The sequence below is a fragment of the Lactuca serriola genome, chromosome 6, assembly GCF_051521515.1.
Source record: "Lactuca serriola cultivar US96UC23 chromosome 6, Lser_US96UC23_V15, whole genome shotgun sequence".
In the NCBI taxonomy this organism is placed as follows: Eukaryota; Viridiplantae; Streptophyta; class Magnoliopsida; order Asterales; family Asteraceae; genus Lactuca; species Lactuca serriola.
In genome coordinates this window covers 186,693,402-186,715,834 of record NC_136413.1, presented here as the reverse complement: position 1 = coordinate 186,715,834, position 22,433 = coordinate 186,693,402, and the positions used below count along the sequence as shown (strand labels likewise).

The 22,433-nt window shown below is 38.8% G+C and overlaps 3 protein-coding genes across 3 annotated transcripts; 2 read left to right on the top strand and 1 right to left on the bottom strand.

The window, feature by feature from the left end:
* The first annotated feature begins 973 nt into the window (after positions 1-973).
* On the top strand, positions 974-6,475 carry LOC145057554 (ubinuclein-1-like). The gene is made up of 13 exons (XM_079005422.1): positions 974-1,476; positions 1,928-2,014; positions 2,101-2,193; positions 2,290-2,366; positions 2,472-3,033; positions 4,446-4,554; positions 4,641-4,750; positions 4,826-4,912; positions 4,993-5,118; positions 5,260-5,391; positions 5,484-5,534; positions 5,638-5,736; positions 5,833-6,475. The coding sequence occupies exons 1-13, from the start codon at positions 1,213-1,215 to the stop codon at positions 6,253-6,255; spliced, it is 2,220 nt and encodes a 739-aa protein (XP_078861548.1). The 5' UTR covers positions 974-1,212; the 3' UTR covers positions 6,256-6,475.
* Positions 6,476-13,361: 6,886 nt separating this feature from the next.
* Positions 13,362-14,309, top strand: LOC145060483 (uncharacterized). Its single transcript, XM_079008137.1, has one exon. It carries the CDS (start codon positions 13,362-13,364, stop codon positions 14,307-14,309), a length of 948 nt encoding a protein of 315 aa, XP_078864263.1.
* A 3,003-nt stretch (positions 14,310-17,312) lies between these two features.
* Positions 17,313-19,240, bottom strand: LOC145057553 (proteasome subunit beta type-3-A). The gene is made up of 7 exons (XM_079005421.1): positions 19,109-19,240; positions 18,481-18,662; positions 18,238-18,345; positions 18,058-18,147; positions 17,831-17,915; positions 17,614-17,708; positions 17,313-17,511 (listed from the first exon to the last, which is right to left on the bottom strand). The coding sequence occupies exons 1-7, from the start codon at positions 19,112-19,114 to the stop codon at positions 17,463-17,465; spliced, it is 615 nt and encodes a 204-aa protein (XP_078861547.1). The 5' UTR covers positions 19,115-19,240; the 3' UTR covers positions 17,313-17,462.
* Between the last annotated feature and the right edge of the window lie 3,193 nt (positions 19,241-22,433).

Genomic DNA, 22,433 nt, shown 5'->3' with positions numbered 1-22,433 from the left:
TAATGATATTTCGAGGTTCTATTTGCGAAAAAATCAACCCATTACTTGTTAAACAATACCCATCTAGAGCCACGTTGTCACTTTCCTCGCTTTTTTAGGTTGATGATAACTTGTTGTATATTTCGGTAAACTTTGACATTTTCAAGTTCAAATACTTCCATTTTGTACTAATTTGGTGTTTCAACCGATATGATTTGACCTCCATCACCATGTAGAAATTTTCTTCGACATTTCTCCAAAATTTATCCGATTTTTGAGCTTTCTGTCTTTCGGAACCTCTGTAGAGGAGATGTAGGCGATTGCCAATGTCTCCTCTTTTGAGTCCACTTTCTAAGAGGAACCGGACCATTTAAGTTTGCTTTCGACTTTTTTTCCTTTCTCATCTGGATAGGTTTTCGGTTCTGATTGTGTTTCAAACACCAACACATCTTCATCATCTTGTGTTTGCAAAATAGGGTAACACTTGGGGTTGTGATATAGTCGAAGATAGAGATTGGTATTCTAGGGTTGTTTTTGGAAAATATATCGTGGTGACAAGTAAAATGGTGTACCCTATGACGTTAAACATATTGGCGTACGGGGTGATTCCATACGTGGGTAATGTGGTTGTGGTTCGGTTTAGAAAATGTCGTAAAGTGATGCGACGTGACGAGTTGGTGTGTTTCGTGATAGAACCATTTCTATTTGTAGTGAAATTTGAGAAAGTTATAATGTTTGTTTGTTGATATAAAAAAATATGTTTCTGTGATAGATGCATGTTTATAGATTTTTATTGCAACAACGTGAATAGAAGAAAAAAGGGACGAAGAAACGGAACTCACCAAGCTTATCTCATAAGTCTTAAAGCCTAACTCCTAACTCCTAAGTCGTAACCGTAAGTACATAGAAATCTGGGCTTGGGCTGTGGTATGTGGGCCACAGTAGTGATTGATGGAATGGGTTATATTGAGGAAGGAGACAAATGTAACCCCTCCGTACATATCCTTTGTGTCTTGTCTTCCATGAGTCGAAATTATAGATTTACAACACAAAGGGAAAAAATTTAGATTTAATTTGTTAGCGCCTAGCCGAATCGTCGAATCCAAGCATCAAAATTTCACAAATTTCTCTCTTCTAGGGTTTACATCAATCCAATTTCACACATAAACCCACTCTAAATGTATGTATGTAAAATCTCTGTGAACGTATAATAATTTACTTGTGGGATTGTCGATGGAGGAAGGCAGCGGGGGAGGTGTTGGTGGTGCGGCATCATCATCTTCTTCGACATTATTATGTGGCGGTGGACGGCAGAGGTTTGAGGTGGAGCTGAGGCCTGGAGAGACGACAATTGTGTCGTGGAAGAAGCTTGTCAAGGACGCCAATAAGGCTGCTAAGAATAATATCGAGAACAAAGCGCCTACTGTATCTGCTCCTCCTGTTCCTCTTCCCGTTGCTGCTAACCCTGCTCTCGATTCTCGCATTGCTCCACCTTCTGTATGTTTACGTAACCTTGTCAAAATTCACAATCAAATTGTTACTCATGGTTCCGATTTGGGGTAATTAGAATAAAGTAGGGTTTCTATCGAAAGTTTGGCCATTCATAGCATTTCAGCTCAATCACGAGCTATTTCCTGCTTATTCTTTAGTTATCAGTCGAGTTGTTTTTCTTAAAATTCGAAGATTATGCAATTTAATTGTTTTACACAAACAATTTTTGTATTTATCTTTTCAATATAGGGTTTTGTTTGAAGTTAAGTGAAAAAATGTTTGGGATGGTGGGAATTAATTGCTGCTAACATTTCTGTAGTATCAGCAAATTTTAGGAACATAATTTCTTTGTAACTTTACAGATACAAAACCTATACCAAAGAACATCTTCATCTTCTCATCACTTTCATTTATTCCAGCAGCAATCAAGCTTTGATAAATGTTTTGACTTTTGTAGGGAGATGCTGCTGAAAATGAAGCCAATGATGGACCAACTGGTAGTCGTTTTAGTGCTGTAATCGAGAAGATTGAACGCTTATATATGGTGTGGAATATATTCATTACACTATGAACTTGGATTTTTCATGTCATTGTCTTGAATCTTGATGATGCTACAATCTATACATTCAGGGTAAGAACAGCAGCGATGAGGAAGATCTCAATGATGTTCCTGATGATGATGAGTATGACACAGAAGATTCATTCATAGATGACACTGAACTGGTTAGTGAAGCTACTACTTATAACTTTTGGAGCCCACTTCTGTTTGAATAGAGATAGGAAATAACTTATCATTACCTTTTTTTTTTTGCTCTTCAGGATGAATATTTTCAGGTTGATAATTCAGCAATAAAGCATGATGGATTCTTTGTCAATCGTGGGAAGTTAGAGCGCACGTCAGTTTCTATCTTAAGATCCCTTTCCTTTTCACATGACACCTTTACTCTTTTTTATTCCTGTTTTTTTTTTCTTTTCTTATTTGGATCTATTTATCTTGATAGAAACGAGCCTGCAGTGTTGCCAACTGAGCAACCGAAAAAGAGGAGAAGAAAGGATTCAACAAAAGGTGATAGTGGAAGCAATGATGGGAATGCACCAAATAAACATATGAAAGTTAATAAGAAGGAATCTAGGAAGGTAGTGGTGCCAATAGACAAAAACGCCCCTACTCCATCTCGTAGTACAACTTTACCAACTGTACACAATGATGATGTGAAATACCAGAGTCCAATAATAGCACTTGGAACTGTTGTAAAGAAACCTGCTGACCCTAAAAGTGTAATGAACCCTTCTCCAATAAAGATTATGGATGGTGAAGCTAAAGTAAAGAATAAAGCTGGAGTTCTCCAATCCAAAAAAGTTGCTACCAAATTGAAAGATGGAAGTCCCTCTTCTGCAATTTTGAGTCAAAGGGTCAATGAGAAGGGTTCTGGTGTGCAGTTGAAATCTCATGGACAATTGGTTAACAACTTAGAAGAGGTGAATCAAACAGTTTTGCCAAGAGAGAAAAATGTAACTCATCAACAGGTAGACATGAAGGCTCCTGAGATTCCCCAGCAACCGGTGAATGTTCTTTTGCCATAACTTATCTTTCTTTATTTTGATGCCAATTGATGTAGTTGCATGTTTGTTTTACTTGATTCTTGCATAGTGTGTTTGGAAAATTTGATGTGTTTTCTCATCACAAAACCATGATCAGTTAACGATTCCTATAGCCTTTAATGAAATTTATGCCTTGAGGCGTTGATGTAATTTTATATCAATGCCTAGAGGATAAAGGGCAATTAAAAATTTCTAGTTACTTTAGGAATCTCTTTTTAACTTTTAGAAGTTAAAATCAAATACCAATAGTCCAATAATTAATAAGCCATTGATGCAATACGGGCAATTGAATATATAGATTTGGGGAAGGAAATATAATAAGTAGCTTTCCTCATAAGCCTAGGTAGGGTCTTTTGAAGATCAATTAGAGAAAACTTTTGTCAAACACCCAACATCTTATCCCATTATTTGGTATGGAGTATGGACTATGGACAATTTGAATAATGCATTTTTATATATAACCAATGCGTGCCTTAATACTACTCATCAAACAAGAAACATGTAAAGGACTAGTATACCCTTAATGAGAGTAGTTATAACTTATAACTAGAGTATCCACCCTCACATATAGTAGTTGTTATTACATCGATGACATCATATATGCATTAATTGTAACAAGAACAATACTCAAGTCCCATAAGAATGTGGGCCCACAATAGAGAATAAACTATGGTGTGTGACTAAAGGAAAAACATATACTAGCAATAATGTTGGAAGTCAAGAGGGGACACTAGTAAGCAATTAACTTTATTACTTTAATAAGGATAACACAAAAATAGTATTGATAACACAGATGTTGAAAGTAGAATACTAGTAATAAAGTAGGACATAGATACTAGCAATAAAAGCTTAAAGTATAGAGGGGACAATAGTAAGAAGCTAAATAGTGTACAATAAGCACAAAAAGTTGAAAGGAAACTAGTACCTAAACTACTTCTATTCTACACATTAAATGAACCGGATTAGTAAATTAATTGAAGTTTCCTCATAAGCCTTGGACCTTTTATAGAATTTCCCGATTCATGAGTCCACATGTCAACAATAAACCCTCGATATCCACCTTAATTATTCAAATAATCTTATCTTGAGTCAAATATAATAAAAAAGTGTAGTGATGCTAATTACTAAGGTAAGAAATATAAAACACAAAAAGTTGACTCTTCTCTTAATGAGAATAGAAGTAGTTATATGTGTAAGTAATAACCAAAATATCCACATATATGTAAATTGACTTGACATGAATTAACTCAATTTAACAATATTAAATCTGCCCAAAATGGTAATTGTTAAGCTTAAATTTGTCGTTTTATGACGGAAATATATTTCCATAAATATATATATTTATTATTGACTTGGATGTTATAATTTTCAAGCAGAAGACTACACACACGGTGAGAAAGGAAAGTTCAAGCTTGAAACCTAAAAGTACAAATGTGATGCTTGAAAAAGCCATCAGGGATTTGGAGAAGATAGTTGCAGAAAGTAAGTTTGACTCTATCACCTTTTATAGTTGACCAATTGTTGACCAATTGCTTTTTATATATATATTTATATTGACCTCACAACAGCAAGGCCACCAAGTATGGAGGTTCCGGAAGCTGACAACTCAGCTCAGGCTGTCAAAAGAAGAATGCCTCCTGAAATTAAGCAAAAGCTTGCTAAAGTTGCCAGGCTGGCGGTAATAAATACCAACATTTCTTCTTATTTTTTTTCTTATTATATAAAACTCTTACATTTTTTGTGGTATTTGTAGCATGCGATTCATGGAAAACTATCAAAGGAGCTACTTAATCGTTTGATGAGCATCCTTGGTCATCTGATACAAGTTAGATCATTGAAGGTATTACCATTTTTATTATTTAATTATTTTATTGTTATTGAATATTGATTGGTTTGTGTTTGTGTGTTACTTTGTAATAGAGAAATCTTCATAACATGGTCACCATGGGATTATCTGCTACAGAAGAGAAAGACGAGAGGGTACAACAGTTAAAGAAGGAAATAGATGACATGGTTAAGGCACGTGTCTCAATGATGATGCCTGAGGTACTCTACTATATATATATATTTTTATTTTTATGATGAGGGCATTTACGTCTTTTTGCATATTTAGTCTCTACAGAAATCTGTTTACTTTTGTCCTAGTCATGTCAGACACAGATAAATTGTATTTGTATGTGATTTCAGGTTATTGAGCAAACAGGATCATCTGATGATTTTCAAGAAGCAAGCAGTAAAGAAAAAGTTGTTAAAAGCAGATTTGTTACAGATGATGCTTTAGAGGACAAGATTTGCGAGCTTTATGATTTTTTTGTTGATGTAATGTATTCTTATTCTTAACATATATCTAAAGAAAACTTTTATTTCTTTTTCATAGCAACTTACTTTGTACAAATTTACTTATTCAATAGGGGCTTGAGGTGGAGGAAGCAACTCCACTAGTTAGGAAGCTTTATATAGAGGTAAGCTTGGCTGAGGAGGGCATTCTTGTCTTTTGGGTGACATCAGTTCAAATTGAAAATTTTTAAACATAATTTACATTTTTTTTTATTGTCTGTATTGCAGCTTGCAGAATATTGGCCAAAAGGCTGGATGAATAACCATGGGGTCAAGAAAGCAATTGTTAGGGCAAAAGATAGGAGAAAAGCACTACACAGGCAGAAGGTAAGTGTTTGGTAATTTGGAATCAGGGCAGGAATGGAATTGTTGATTCCAATCAAGTGACTTATATTTTGTTTTTGCCTAATTTGATGTTTAAAGGAGCAGGAGAAGATGAAGAGGAAAAAATTACTTGTGTCAAAATCTGACACCATTTCTGGTGAAGCCCAACATGCTCCAAATAAGGTAGCCACCGACTCGGCTGCACCCATCCGGTCAATAACCACCACACTTACCGCCACTGCCACCACAAAGCCGGCCAGTTCTTCCAACATTCCCGCCACAGACCGCCCAAAACACGACAAGTTAAAGGCCAATTCCAGCAATCAAACCGCCTCCACAATGCCATCGGAATTGGCGAAAAAGAAGGCAAAAAAGAATCCCGAGACTGAGACCGCGTTGGATGCTCAAACTCAACATGAGAGGAAGTCGTATAAGCAAGTGACTCCGGAATCTGTGACTCCTGCTCCGGAATCAGTCACTCCTGCACACCCTACAGTGAATAAGCCAGCTGATATGGCTTAAACCAAAGGTTACTGACTTAAATGGAAGTTGATAGTTGTAGGATGTTGTTGGGTTACTTAAATAGACAACCTTTTTTTGTTTGTTTGTTTGTTTTTGTTTTGGGCAACATAGATTTCAATTAAGTTATATGAGAGTTTTTGTTGTGCAAATGCAAACCATGTAGCCCTCCTTTGCGTTTTTGGATTTTAATGTGTAAGTAGGTAAACCAAGTTTTTTTGTTTGTTTGTTTGAGTTTGATATCATCGACATACACATCTATTACTATTAATTAATTAATCTCATCTGCGCATATGTGACATGATCACACTTAAGAGAGACATGTGGTCAAGAAGTTCATGTCGAACAACACTAAATGTGAGTAAATAAGGATGATTTATCAAATTATTTAAATAGTATGGGTGATCAATGGTATAAATTTTCTTGGTATCAATGAAACACGTATGACTGGTTTGATTTGTTTATGATTTAAAGTCTTTAGGGAAACTATTAGTTTAATTTTGCAAACTTAATGCAAAGGGTATATTTGGTGGTATTGTTTCTCTTTGGGTTCCCTCAGTTTTTATTAAGTCTTAGTTGTTTTATACCGAAAACATGATAAGAATAGAAGGCGAATGGGTGTTTTGTAAGGTTAAATGCTTTATGGTTGACAATTATTCTCCTTTAAGTGAAGTGGATAAGAGAAGTTTGTGAATTTACTTGGCGTTTTTATGCAGTCTCATCCAACGTCTAATATTGTTTTTGGTGAGTTTAATGCGAATGATTTCTCTTTTACTTGAGTTAGTGCTAACGGTGCTAAAATGAGTAAACTTGACATGTTTCTTGTATCAAAAGGTCTCTCGAATAACTTTCTGAGTATTGTTTGTAAGGTGTTGGATAGAGTTTTATTGGATCGTAGACTGATAATTTTGAAACGTATGGTGGTGGATAAAACCTTATTTGAGCAAGCAACCAATAGTTCGTGAGTGCATTCAAGAGCATGTTATAGTTTTTAATGTATTTAAATATTTCAAAAGTCTTTGAGTTATTTATGCTAAGTTGATTGTTTGCATCAGATGAAATTAGGAGGATTTGGATAAATCACTAGTTTTTTCATTTATGCCATTCGAGAAAGTTTGGTCCTTAGTGGCTTTTGGGGTTTGAAGGTCCTTATTTTTTTATTTTTTTATTTCAAGATAGTGTTGCATTAGACCGTGCTATATAAACATAGTACTTTCCTTTTAAGCAATATTTTACTTATTGTTTTTACTTATGTTAATTTATTTTATGATGTTTTATTTGCTTCACTCTTAGGTTAGCTATCTATTAGTATTGTTTCATATTTATTAATAATTTTGCGGTATGTTTAGGTCTTCTAATCAACCTCTATAAAGTCAACACATGTCATTTTTATCCATTCCATTACATCTTTTTTCTCTCATCTCCCATATCGATTTCAGCTATACAACTTTTTTCTTTATAGTTGAATTTCCTTAATATACAAAGTTGTGTCTTGTGGGTTTTTCTCCACAAGGGTCTCTACTTATAGTTATATTATGCAGTGATGAGACTATGTTATGGGAATAAAGGTGGGTCACTTGACCCACCTAAAATTAAAAAGTTTATGACAAATCATATACAAAAAATATTTAGGACCTATCTTAAATATTTTGAAGAATCTACCTTAATGTGTTTGTTAAAAAAAAGGAAAAAAAAGATATAAACTAAAGACAACAAAATGCATATCATAAGTGGGATTAAGTAGTCCCATGTTAACTCGAAGAAAACAATGGTTAAGGAGTTTTTATTATAAATAAATGCTTATTCTTTCACATTTGTACAACATAAGCTTGCTGATGTTTAGTTTAGACCGACTAACACCAAGTGAATTTTTCTTTTAGTAAAAAAATTAAGGTATAACCGATTCGGCTTCAGTCATTTCAACAATAATTTTTATACATATTAAAACGGTTGTTTTTCTTGGTGAACCGACTCGATTGGATCCATTTTTTTAACCGGTCCGACTTTTAGTGAACCACTTTGTTTTCCATTCTAAACTCGTCACTGATATTGTGGATATTCTTATTTTGCTTATTGTGATCATCACATATGTAACATCTACGTATGTTTTCTATGAGTATTTTAATGTACAAAATAGCCCATTTTGTAGTAGTGTTAAATCTTTTCAAATATTAAGAGTAAGAAGCGAGTTTGAGACATTGCTGCACAATATTATGGAGAAGTTTACATTGTAATTTTGTTTGGTGTCATATAACTTACTAAAATGCAAGCCTTAAAAGTGAAAAGTCCAATGATTCATAAAAATAGTTATGCTATGTAGTTAATGAAGAATATAAATTACTTAACATTTACTATTACTAAAAGAAAAAAAAACATATTTTTCCATTTTAGTATTATCTACAATACCAAATACCTTCACACTCAACAATTTATTAGAAGATTGGGATACTTTGTGGGTGTTTAAAGAAATTTTCCGGATCAACTTTGGCCTTGATTCGGATCAACTTCTTGAAATTGTTTCTCTTCCAATAACTCTCACCCCAAACACTTGCTCCTTCATAACTAGCACTCCCTACACCCAAATCCAGATCCATATAGTTGGCATACACCTGTCTCGGGTTCTTTGTCACATAAGGCGTCAATAACTTTTCCATCCTTCGCAACCAAGCTATCCTACTGAGCGACATAGGGGTTGTGTCCGAAGGTTGATCCACGGAATTGACAGTACTGAGAAACTGATACAACACCATGACTCTATGAGGATATGGAATTGTTGTCTCTGAGTACTCAGCCATCCTCCCGCCTAAAGGATTGATCACAAAAAGCCCCGAGCCATCGCTTTCTAAAAACCTTCTCCAAATCTTTTTGAGCCCACTGATGGGCAAGGTTGTAGAACTCGTTACTCGACACCTGTTCGACCGACTATCGAGTAGCGAGTACTCGGATTTGGTAATTCATGTAGAAATATTTTTAAGAAAATTATATATGTCAACATCATAAGTTAAAATCAAAAGTTGATTGAAATATATAACAAAATTAGATATATGTGAATACACAAAAACTGGAAAATACTAATTAATGGTGTGCCTAGGGCAGCATAGCAGAACCGTGTCCAAGCCCTAGAGCCGGGCACACCAGCCAGGCTCAGCCCAGCAGGCTCAGCGCCCGCTGGCGCCCCCGGGAGCGGAACGGACAGGCGGAAGGCTCGCGCCCGCCAAGTAACGCTCCTTGCTCCAAGACAAAAGATACGGTCAGGAGACAAAGGGCAGGATCAGAGCATTACCGTCGGAGCCAATGAGAGCGCTCTAGCGGTTGAGTGCGCACGACCCTCCAATCAGCGCCTCTGACCTTGTCTCCTCCAAAAGTGATTCTGTCTGGTACGGACCAGGCAGGAGCGCTAGGTATAAAAGGATGTGCACACAAGACCAGCAAGGTAAGCTCTCTAACCAATCCTGAGAGAACAGACACAAACCCTAAAGTCATCCTAAGTTGACCGTCGGAGCGTTCTCCTGGGAACCCCTCCCGGGAAGCGGCTGACGGCCCTTGTTCTTTGTGATCTTGCAGTTATAACCAAGCAACCGAGGAGATCTCATCCCAGAGTCAGAAGCAAGGTCTCATCCGGGACAAGGTTCCATCATTTGGCGCCATCCGTTTGTGAGACGAAGAACACAAACAAAAGCACGAAAACAAGCATCAATGGCGTCCAACGGTAGTGAGGGACGACCAATTAGTCCCATACGTCCCATGACGACGTTGGACGAAACGCCACCGCCTACAGCGACCAACATGCCAGTTTTGGGCGAAGGAAGTTCTACAACAGCCGCTGAAAATATTTCGCAACCGTTGTTTTCTCAGCAAGGAACAACTCCGGTGGAGCTACTTTCGCCTACACAGCTTCAGATGCCGCCGTTCTTTGCGCCGCCGCTGCAACAAGCGCGAACAGTTCACTCAACTGCACCCCCGTCGAGCCATATTCTCAACCTTTCACCGTCATTCGTAACACCTACATCGTTCCAGACGACTGGTGGACAGAGTTCCACAACGCTACTACCACCATTAGCGCAAACCATGATGAACCATTCACCACCCGTCTACTCGACGGTTGGAGCATGGACTGGACCGACTATTCCCTCAAACAACAGCTTACAACAACCGATAATGATCAACCCTGTTACATCCATGCACCCTTTCTCCACTAGCTATCCCCTTCAGCTACCATTCCAGCCATACCCCTTTTATGGACCAAGTTCAGGCTACCTTACGCCCCTACAGCATGGAATGAGTTCTCAATACCGGAAAGGGACGTCGACTGCTCCAAACCAGGATGGTTTTTCCCGGAGCGTAACATCTCCGTTTGTTAAAGAGCTGTTGGATTACACCAAACACTGCAAAGCTCCCGACGCTTAAAACGTACAATGGGACTACCGACCCAGATAGCCACATTGATACATATGAATGGACGATGACGTCGCTAAAGCTTAACGAGAAGTTTTGGTGCACATACTTCCCGACGACGCTCGATGGCAACGCCGGCACATGGTTCAAAACGCTACAACCGAGCAGCATTTCAAACTTCGCTCAGCTCAAGTACCTCTTCCTCACCAACTTCATGCAACTACGTAAATACAAAGGCGATTCTCATTCAATTATAGGCTGTAAACAAAGGGAGGGGGAGACTGTTCGAGAATACTTTACAAGGTTCATAAACGCTACGCTGGATGTACCGGGGCATGACGAAGGACTCATTGCTGGTGCTTTCACATGGGGACTCCTGCCTGGGCCCCTCTCGCAAAAACTCATGGGAAAGAAGCCTCTAACACGAGCTGAGTTGAAAGAAAGAGTGGAGCGATACCTATGGCAGGAAGATGGTGAAGCAACCAAGCAGGCCTACTTGAATGCTATGGCGACTAGACGTCACCACCCGACCCACACGGATTTCCGTGGGGGGGGGGGGAAGACACTATGGCCAAGCAAGAAGACCACCGCCACGTTTCCGACCATTTATTAAAGACGACAGACGGGGTCGTCGCCCAGAAGTATATGCAGTGTCTGAGAAACAGCAGCCAGCCAAGTCGCCTAAGAGTCGGTACTGTGAGTACCACAAAAGCAAAACGCATGATACAACTAGCTGTTCGGTACTAAAGAAGGAGATGGAGGAGAAACAACTTAAGGGAGACCTGGTGGAGGTGGCGCGAAGCCTACATGCCAAATTCGATGCTGAGAATGCCAAGGGTACACCTTGCGAAGGAGTTCAGACCAAGGAGATATTCATGATACGCAGCAAAAGAAGTAGGGAGGAACAGCGAGGCGAGCAAGTCATTGTTAAACCATCAACACGCGCGCTCACGTTCTCCATACAGGATCCCCGGCCGGACGGCTGGAAAGGTGACAACCCTCTGATAATACAGACATCCATCAAAGACGTGACTATCCATAGGGTCTATGTCGACACCGGGAGTTTAGCAGACATCATCTATGAACATTGTTTCCGGCTCCTACCCGATCGCTGGAAAGATAATTTGTGACCTGCGACGGGTAGGCTGGTGGGATTCACCGACCACAGCCTGTGGCCGTTGGGCACGATCCACCTCCCCTTAACAATCACTAGCCACGACAAGCAGCGGAAGAAGACCGCCCTGATAGACTTTGTGGTCATTTGACACTCGGCGGAGCACAACATTATCTTAGGAAGGACTGCCCTCTTGAAGTTAGGGGCTGTACCTTCAACCATGCATGGGATCATGAAATTCGACACACCAAAAGGCGAAGCCACGATTTTGGCCACCCCACCCAGAGAACTGCGATGCTATACAGTTATGAAGCCAGCAGAAATAACCAAAGGGCCCAAGAGGCCCAGGGGCAATCTTGCAAAGAGGAAGGAGGTAATCAATGAGGGATACCCCGACCAGCCGGTCAATGTTGGAAGCGACCTCCCAAGCCACACAAGAAGAGCACTGGTTGATCTGCTCAAACGCTACAAACATGTATTTGCTTGGATCCCCACGGATATGGTGGGGGTAGAAAGGAAGGTCATTGAACATAAGCTAATGATCAAACTGGGGGTAAAAGAGGTTAAGCAGAAGAAGCGGGTACAAGGAGGAGACCGTAACAGGGCGATCAATGCAGAAGTGTCTAAGCTGACGGAGGCCGGAATAGTAAGGGAGGCGATGTTCCCAACGTGGATTGCAAACCCAGTTATGGTCCGCAAGCAGGATGGGTCGTGGCACATATGCATCGACTTTTCTGATCTAAACAAGGCATGCCCTAAGGATTGATACCCACTCCCGGAAATCGATCAGAAGGTAGAGTCGCTACAGGGATTTAAGCTAAAATGCTTCTTGGATGCATACAAAGGGTATCACCAGATATTGATGAGCAAAGAAGACGAAGAGAAAACATCCTTCTATACAGACCATGGCACGTTCTGCTACACCAAGATGCCTTTTGGGTTAAAGAATGCAGGGGCGACATACCAGCGGCTAGTCGACTCGATATTCGCCAAGCAAATTGGAAGGAATATTGAGGTATATGTAGATGATATGGTGATTAAGAGTCCAAATGAAGAGAAGATACTGCAAGACATCGAAGAGACTTTCAAGACATTAGAGGTGGCCAAGATGAAACTAAATCCAGCCAAATGCACGTTTGGAGTAGAAGAGGGGCAATTCTTGGGCTACTATGTTACTAGACAAGGCGTCCGGCCCAGCCCGACAAAGGTCGACGAGTTCATCGAGACGCCAACCCCAAACTCTCTTAGAGATGCACAAGGTCTGAACGGGAAGCTCACAACTCTAAGCAGGTTCATCTCGAAATCTGCCGACAAGGCTATGCCACTATTCCACACCTTAAAGGGATGCATCAAGAAAAACAATTTCCAATGGACGGATGAAGCCAAGAAGGCGCTCCAGAGAATCAACGAAGCACTACACAAGCTGCCGACTCTGGCAACCCCCATCCCTGGAGAAACATTACAAGTATACCTTTCAACATCAGGAGAAGCGATATCATCGGTATTGGCTGTGGAAAGGGAAGGGGAGCAGAGACCGGTATACTTTGTTAGCAGAGCGCTACAGGGACCATAACTCAACTATCCCACGTTGGAAAGATTGATGCTGGCACTCATCTACGCTGCGAGACGATTAAGGCGATACTTCCAGGCACATCAAATTGAGGTACTCACAAGCTACCCCATTAAACAGATCTTGCTTAAGCCGGAGACGTCGGGTCGGATGGCCAAGTGGGCAATTGAACTGGGAGAGCACGATATAAACTACCGCCCAAGAACGAGTATCAAAGGGCAGGCGCTGGCTGATTTCTTACTAGAAATTCCTGACGGAGGGAACCCGACGAAAGAAAAGGTGTGGGTAGTTGAAGAGGCCCCTACCGGTGACGGTTCATGGACCCTATACACAGACGGGGCGTCCAGCAGGGAAGGCTCAGGGGCGGGGCTGATGCTGACCAACCCAGAAGGAGAAGAGGTAACCTACGCCCTCCGTTTCGACTTCCATACATCGAATAACGAGGCGGAGTACGAGGCGCTGCTTGCAGGGTTGCGACTCGCCAAACAGATGGGTGCGAAAGTTGTAACAACACTAACCGACTCAAGGTTAGCAGCGAACCAAGTCAATGGGAGTTTCGAGGTAAGAGACCAAAGAATGGGAAAGTATGTAAAGATGGTAAAGCAACTAGTAGGATCATTCGGCCAATTTACAATCAAGCAGATACCCAGAAGTGAGAACAAGAGGGCAGACGCTTTGAGCAAGCTAGCGTCCACTTGTTTTGATCACCTGTCAAAGAAAGTTTTAGTGGAGGTGCTCCAGGAGAGAAGCATCGATGAACAGCAGGTGAACACCTTGACCCCCGCTGGACCCACATGGATGACACCGTTCCGGGAATACCTCCAGAGAGGAGTGTTGCCGGATGACCATGATGAGGCCAGAAAAATACGTATAAAGGTGCCCTCATACGCAATGGTGAACGGGGAATTATTCAAGAAGGGATTCACGTCTCCATGGCTAAAATGTGTAGATCAAGCCAGGGGGAGAGAGATATTGTAGGAAGCACACTCAGGGCAGGTAGGCGCACACGAAGGGGCAAGGGCTTTGACAAGAAAGGTGCTACGGATGGGGGTATACTAGCCGACGATACATCAAGACGCGGTAGAAGTAACCAAGAAATGTTGGGAGTGTCAGTCTTACGCCCCAGTCCAGGCGAAACCCCCGGCGCCGCTAAGCAACATATCCAGCCCATGGCCTTTCTACTAGTGGGGCATAGACATAGTGGGTCCATTCCCAGAAGCACCAGGGAAGTTGAAGTATATGGTGGTAGCCGTGGATTACTTCACAAAGTGGATTGAAGCTGAGCCACTGGCATGCATATCTGGGAGGCACATGATAAAATTTGTGTGGAAAAACATTATGACAAGATTTGGAACACCTAAGGTTCTCATCAGCGACAATGGTTTGCAATTCGCTGAGAACCCATTTAGAGAATGGTGCACCGCCAAAGGGATAAGCCAACGCTTCACATCGGTGGCACACCCTCAAGCGAACGGTCAAACGGAGGTGTCCAACCGAACCATTGTCAATGGGATCAAAAAGAGGTTGGGCAAAACAAAAGGGAATTGGGCAGAGGAGATACCAATGGTGTTATGGTCATATAGGACTACACCACGGAAAAGCACAAAGGAAACCCCTTTCAGCTTGACATATGGGACCGAAGCCATGCTCCCTATGGAAGTGGCAGTGAATACGCTAAGGGTGGCCAACCAAGATGAGGAAAGCAACACACAAGACCTGAGGATAAACTTAGATATCCTAGAGGAGAAACGTGAAGAGTCGGACAAGTTGCGTATAAACATGCAACAGAAAGGTATTACAACCAAAGGGTAAAGGAGAAGGCCTTCAAAGTGGGCGAGTATGTCTTGAGGAAAAATGAGGCCAGTCGGGCACAACCCCAGGGAAAGCTGGGCCCAACGTGGGAAGGCCCATACAGGGTCACAGAGGCAAACAGGAACGGGGCATACGTGTTAGAGACGATGGAAGGAAGGCCCATTCCAAGAACATGGAATGCTAGGAACCTAAGGAAATATTTTTTCTAAGGAAGAGGAAAGATGTAACCCTATTTGGTTGATGTTCCATTGAGTATGTTGCACCCTAGAGTACTTAGAGTACGTCTATCCATGCTAAGTGACATGAGAATTGATACTCAATGTATTTCTATGTTTAAAGACATGAGTTTAGTACTCGACATATATAGAATTTCATGCATAAGTGACATGAGCTTAATACTTAGTGTATTTAAAAAACCCGCGATTAAATAATAATGCAATTGCTGATCTCTCATACTTAGTGAATAAATGTTGAAAATTTAAGATATATACATAGTAATAATCACACGTGTGTGTGTTAAATAATAAATCGTTAAGTATATTATACACATTAATCACCAAGTTGACCGGGTTTTACAATACTGCTCAGTTCAGTAAGGGCCGACCGGGGAGTACTCGGGATTCTACAACTCGCCTCGGTAAGTGGAGAGTAGTGAGTACTCGGAGGAGTAATCGGAAAACTCGGCGAGTTTTACAACACTGCTTGTTGGGATTGGTGTCCGGACATAGTTTGATTTACTTTTGTTGTTAAGCTTGGATATGGCGGATCGTTTTGTGATAATTTCAGTTAGGGTGGAGCTTGGGAAGCCCCAAAAAACCGTTGTTGATTGGACACTTGTCATTTCACAAATTTCTTGTGTAACACCCAGCTCTGGAAATGTATTGTCCAACAATGGAAGCAATATGTCGATTGTGCCCTGATAAATTCCTTCGAATAAAATTCGTATGTTTTTTATACGTCCACGTGTACAGACCTCATGTTGGTGAAATCAATCATTACAAATGGAACATCAGAAGTGTAGGAGAGGCCCTCGAAGTCATGTCCCCCGCTTCTGATCCTGATCTCATAGCCATATTTCTTGGCGCAGAATAGAGTAGTTTGGAGTAGTGTTACTTTCACAGGTGTCACGATGACAGAGGGTTTAGGAGTGGAGGGTTTAAGGAGCCTAATGTTTTGGACAGCGACTTGCCAAATGGGTAGGAAAGAAGCATTGATAGGGGTGAAAATGTGTTGAGAAATGGAGGTGACATTGGTTGAGTTGGATTGTATGCAACTTATGAAATCTTTTGAACCATTAAGGGAGGATATATAATGATGCCATTGAAACAGAAAAGGAAAGAGTTAGAACCAAGAGGAACACAGAAGAGCTTAGTTGAGACTTCATCATGTTTTGTTGGGCTTATCTATGGTAATTAATAGAATATTTATACAGAGAGGAGAGATAATAGAGGTGTGTCCAAATGGGGGTTAATTATAGTTTTACCAAGTCCACGTTTGAAGATTGACTTACCGTTTAATTTGTCATAGTCGTTGTAAACAGAAGTTAATATTGAAAACATCGATTGCAAATATATATACGACAATTAATCTCATTTTCAAATAAATTTTAGCAATAAAATAAAACAAATGGTCAACTCATGGATTTACTACTAGGAAGTAGAAAAACGTATAAATTATAAGCATTGTAATACTAGAAAAATCAATCTGTTGCAATATTTTTGGACATATTAGTCTGTTAAAATGTATAAATTATCAACATGATGAAGAAAATGTCTATACTTCTACTCTTTTAAATGCGATTCTTTAACCTCCATTTATATATAACTATTTCTCCACATTTACAAGCATAGATACTTTTATTATTTAAATACATATTTAGACTTTAAAGCCTTTATTAGTTTTATCAACCTATAAGTTTAAATTACTTTTATGTATTCATAAAATGAAAATAGATCTACACATTTATGCGTGTTACATAAACCGCGAACAAATCATATATGTTATTGTAGTGTCTGTGACTCTGTTCTAATCCTCTCATAGATATTTTAATACATTTCTAATTAAGATAAATAATAATCATCATATTTTCAAATAGCTAATTTGTTTAAACTTTAAACCCAATGACTGAATGAGAAATGCATATAAAATTGCACTTAAAAGAGCATATACTTGGAGAGGAATGAGAATGACTGAAGATAAGCGTTACACAACAATACCATAAAAGTCTGAATATCGATTAACTTTTAAAATAAGCCACCAAATACAATTGAAATCCAAAAGGTTCAAGGGCTAAATAGGATTTTTTTGATAAAGAAAACTCTAATCCATTCTTCCTTTCAAGATCCTTTCAGTCACTTCAGTTGGTGTACTGCACCAAAAACCATATCAATGTCTTACACTCTTATATTATAAAAATAAAAATAAATAAAAATATATTTAATAAATAATATAAAAAGATGTAAGAACTTACACAAGGTACACATGTCCTCCCCAACCACTCAAACAATCACGGTCTACAGATGATAAAAGAGCTTGGGAGATGGTCTCAAACAGCTCTTCATGTTCCTGCATCATATAACAAACAATTACATCATATTTGAAAAATATAAAACACCATTTTCTCAAATAACTTTTAAATGTGAAACTTATTAACAGCATAAAGATATATAAAGAATAAAGAAATGTACCATGTCAGGCTTGAACATTGACTCACAAGCACCATAAAGAGACTCTGAAGCAGTTCCAGCCACCACAAAATCTTTTGCAAGCTCTCTATCATTCATTTCCCAAAAACAAATTAATGTGTGTCTCAATTTACCATTTCAAAGAAAAAGAAAATAACTTTTCAAGAGTCTTAACATTTACTATAAAAGTATGACTAAAAACAGATCAGATGTATAAAAAGTAGACCTACTTTGCTCCAATTGAGTCCATTGTGCAAATAAATGGCTTGTCATCATCTCCCAATCCAGCAATCACAGGTTGACAGAAATAAGGACCAAACCTACACATAATATAAGCTTAAATAAATCCAATCAATCTAACAATTATATAATTTTAGTAATTAATTCATTTACAGTTATTATATTCTAACCTTTTCTCATACAGAACAGCAGAGACAAGACTAGCAAAAGTTTCAGGCTTCATATCTCTTTCTTCCCGAAGTTGATACAGTTTGTGGCGAAACACAAGTCGCTGATGACTACAATAAGAAAACATAAGCTTCGTATTATATCAGGTGTCATGATCAAAGGGCTAGGGTTTGAGAATAACAAGATCAGTTGTCATGATCTTGTTATTGAGAAACGCTAAATCAAGGACTTTGAAGAATGCTTACAGTGTTTGAGCATCAGAGCCAAGACCGGAGAGACCCAGAAAAAGCTTATCATGGATCTTGAAAATTCTTTGGAAATCAGTTGCGATAGTTTGGAGCTGGACCCCTAGTCTCCTATCACTGGCGATAGCAAAGCAATTTTTTCCGACCATGGCCACCAGGGCGCTTCCATTGTACTCAAAAATCTGGAACAACAAAATAGATTAACCTGTAAGTCGAATTTTAACAACCTAAGAAAATTAGGGCTTCAAAGCATTTGATCCATATTAGAGTAGTGAATGAGTCAACTTGAACAATTTTTTTTGGCTATACAAACATTTTCACAAATAACAGTAATGGCGGAATACCAATTCAAAATCGATGAAACTACATGACGGATACCAGGATGATTAAAAGCGAAGAACAGAGATAGAGTGACAGAGGTAAAAAAAAAGAAACGATTCATCATCTGTTACATCTACCGAATTGACAGACTCGTTATTTCAGATAAATTCAGAAGAAATTTCTGTGCATACATAAGAAGGAATCGAAGTGATTAATAGGACGATTTCCTACCCATGAGAATACGAGGCTTTTGTTCTGTAAATTACATATTGAAACAAGTAATGCGTTTGTAAAGAAGAGAGCTTACCGACATCGAAAGGGGAGAAGATGATTTGGTGAAATTGAAAGAGGATTTTGTGTAGCAGATCGGAGAGTTCTTCACCTCGGAGGCTTTATGAAAAAGTGAGTAGCTTGGAGGACCGGCTACCCTTCTGATTATAAGAAATTTACAAAAGAGACCCTTAGAATTTGAGTTATTATATGAGTAAATCAAAATAAAACAAAAATATTTACATTTAGAAATAAAAAATAGAGAAAATGACAAAAATAGTCATTTACACTAACTGCATTACAAAAATAGCCAAAAAAATCGAAATTACAAAAATAGCCACTAATTTCGCAGATGAGAAGGTCCCATCTGCGAAATGACCTTCTCATCTGCGAAAGTACAAGCACCTAAAGCACAGTTATGCTTTAGGTGCTTGTACTTTCGCAGATGAGAAGTTATTTTTTTTATAATATTTTTGCTGTATATATAGAGGTAATTTCGCAGATGGAATAGGTCCATCTGCGAAATCCTCTCACTCTATCTGCGAAATGCTGTTTTTTTTGTATTATTATTATTATTATTATTATTTTTTTTAAGTTTGACTATGAAATGAATTGGTTTGACTACGAAATCATGTTGCTATATAAAAAGTTTTGTAGAAAAAATATCATTTTGGTTGTTATTTGTTTAGGAACTTTCTCTACAATTTGCTCAAAAAATGATTGAATATTTGGTTTGTCTTGTAACCGATGGGAGATGACAAGTTAATGGAACTAATCTGGAATACATATGTCCACAGGGAGGTATTTCTGAACTTGCTTTGATATTTTCTGAGTATATTAGTTATAGTGATTTTGTATCTTTGGTAAGAAGCAAAATTGGTTTGTTAGACAAATATAAAATTAGTCTTCGTTTCCACCATCCAGAATTAAATTATTATATAGCTATAGTTGAAGACATGGATATTAGAATGTTGATAAACGTAATCAAATATAGTGGAGGAAGGGCTGTGAAAGTGTTTGTGGTGGTTGATGAAGTTGAGGAGGTTAATGGGGGTGGTGAAATTAGAAACCAACTTGTTGGTAATTTATGCAGTTATAAAGGGAGCAACGATCCGATAGGTACTTTCAATACTCCTAGTGTACCTCAGTTTCACAGTGTTGCTAAAAATGTTAATGTTAGTTATTCACCTATTCACTATGTGGATCCCGAGAATTACAAGTCTGTTGGTGATGATGATGTTGGTACATATCTTAATCATGTGGGTGGTCGTTGTGATGATGTTGCCGAACAAGAAATTAAACTTATGAATAGGCGTGTGGTAGATAAAACTAAAAAGAAAAAAAATTCAAGTAAAAAAAATGAAAAAAATCATGTTTACGGGCATTATGTTGATGTTGGTGATGTATGTTTAGATATAACCGAGCTACAAAGCAATTCCGATAGAGATGAGTTGGGTGATGAAGTTAAAGCTAAGTTTCTCGATAACCTTTTTCACGGTATGCCCCCTGTACCAGCATGGCCAGTTGATATTAATGAAGATATCCCAACACAAATGGTAGACATGAATCTTCAAAAGATTCAATGTGAGAGTATATTTAAGAACAAAGAACTTTTAAAGCGGTGTATTGGTAAAAAATGTCTTCGAGAAGGTTTCCAGACGAGGACAAGTAGATCCACCAAATCAAGGTATGAAGCTGTGTGTGTTTTGAAAAATTGTTCTTGGTTACTAAGAGCAAAAGCAATTAAAAATTCTGATGGACTTTTCCAAGTGAATAAATTTGTTGATGTACACACATGTTCTTCAACATTGTTGCAACCTAATCATCGACAAGCAAACAAATATGTTTTGGGTGAATATGTTGCTGATGTTTTGGCTGAAGACTATAGTAGAGTTTATCGGGGAAAAGAAATTGTTAATGATATGAATGCTCAATTGAATATCAATATCTCATACCATCAGGCATGGCATGCGAAGCAATATGCATTGTTGTCATTAAGGGGTACGAAAGAGGATTCTTTTACCAAACTTCTGGCGTATTGTCACAACTTGGCCAAACATAATCCGGGTACTGTCACACATATTAAAACAGATGCTGATGATCGCTTTGAGTTTTTGTACGTCGCACTCGGTTGCTCGGTTAGTATTATCATATCCTAATTTAATTTTTTAATATTTATTTTGGTGTATTTGAGTAGACATACAATGTATTGTAGGTACGAGCTTTTGTCAATTTTTGTAAGCCGACCCTAGTAGTAGATGGAGCTCACCTAAAGGGCGAGTTCAAAGGTACCATGCTACTTGCAGTTACTAAGGACGGACAAAACCAAATATTACCGGTTGCATATGGTATATGCAAAAATGAGTGTACCGATTCTTGGACATGGTTTTTTCAAAAACTACATGATTGCATAGGAAATATGCAGGAGCTTACAATTATATCTGATAGGTCTCCATCTATAGCAACATCCGTTGCCAAAATTTTTCCTCACGCTCATCATGGAATATGTGGTGTCCATTTGTATTTCAACATAGTATCTAGATTTGGCAAGAGTAAGACGGTTAAAGGAATTTTTTGGGAGGCGTGTAGGGCGTACACAGTTGATGCTTTTGATGCTGCCATGGATGTTATGAAAAAGACAAAAGAACCAGTATGGGAGTACTTAAAAAGTATAAATCCAGAAACCTGGTCAATGGCACATTTTAAAGGGAACCGATACAATCTTATGTCGTCCAACAGTGCGGAGTCTATAAATGCATTATCTAGACACGCACGTAAGGTGCCAATACTTATGTTGATTGATTTTTTTCGTGCTACAATGCAACAATGGTGGTTTCAAAGACGTAACTTTGCAGGTATTAAGTAAATTTGTAATATTAATGTTTTATTAGTTTTGATGTTATTGATCTTAACTTCTTCATTTTGGCTGTTTTTTTAGCGGAAGCAACAACAACACTTACCCCTTGGGCGGATGAAGTTGTAAAAGAAAACAAGAAAACTTTTACCAAATGGGATGTTCGCATGATCTCAAATACGAAATGCGAGGTCAAAAAGGGGGCACAAAATGTGATTGTTGATTTTCAACATATGACATGTACATGTAGGCATTGGCAACTTGATGGGATACCTTGTGGTCATGTCATAAGATGTTTAACAGTGAACAATTACCAAGACTGCTCGAGGTTTGCATTAAATGCTTACCTTACCGAAACACTGAGGAAAACATATGAGGAATCAATAAACCCTCTGCCGAAGCCATCCGAATGGGAGATCCCCGATGATTTGATGATTGTTAAGCCACCTATAATGGATAAACGTCAGCCAGGCAGGCCAAGAAACACAGACCGCATTCCATCCCAAGG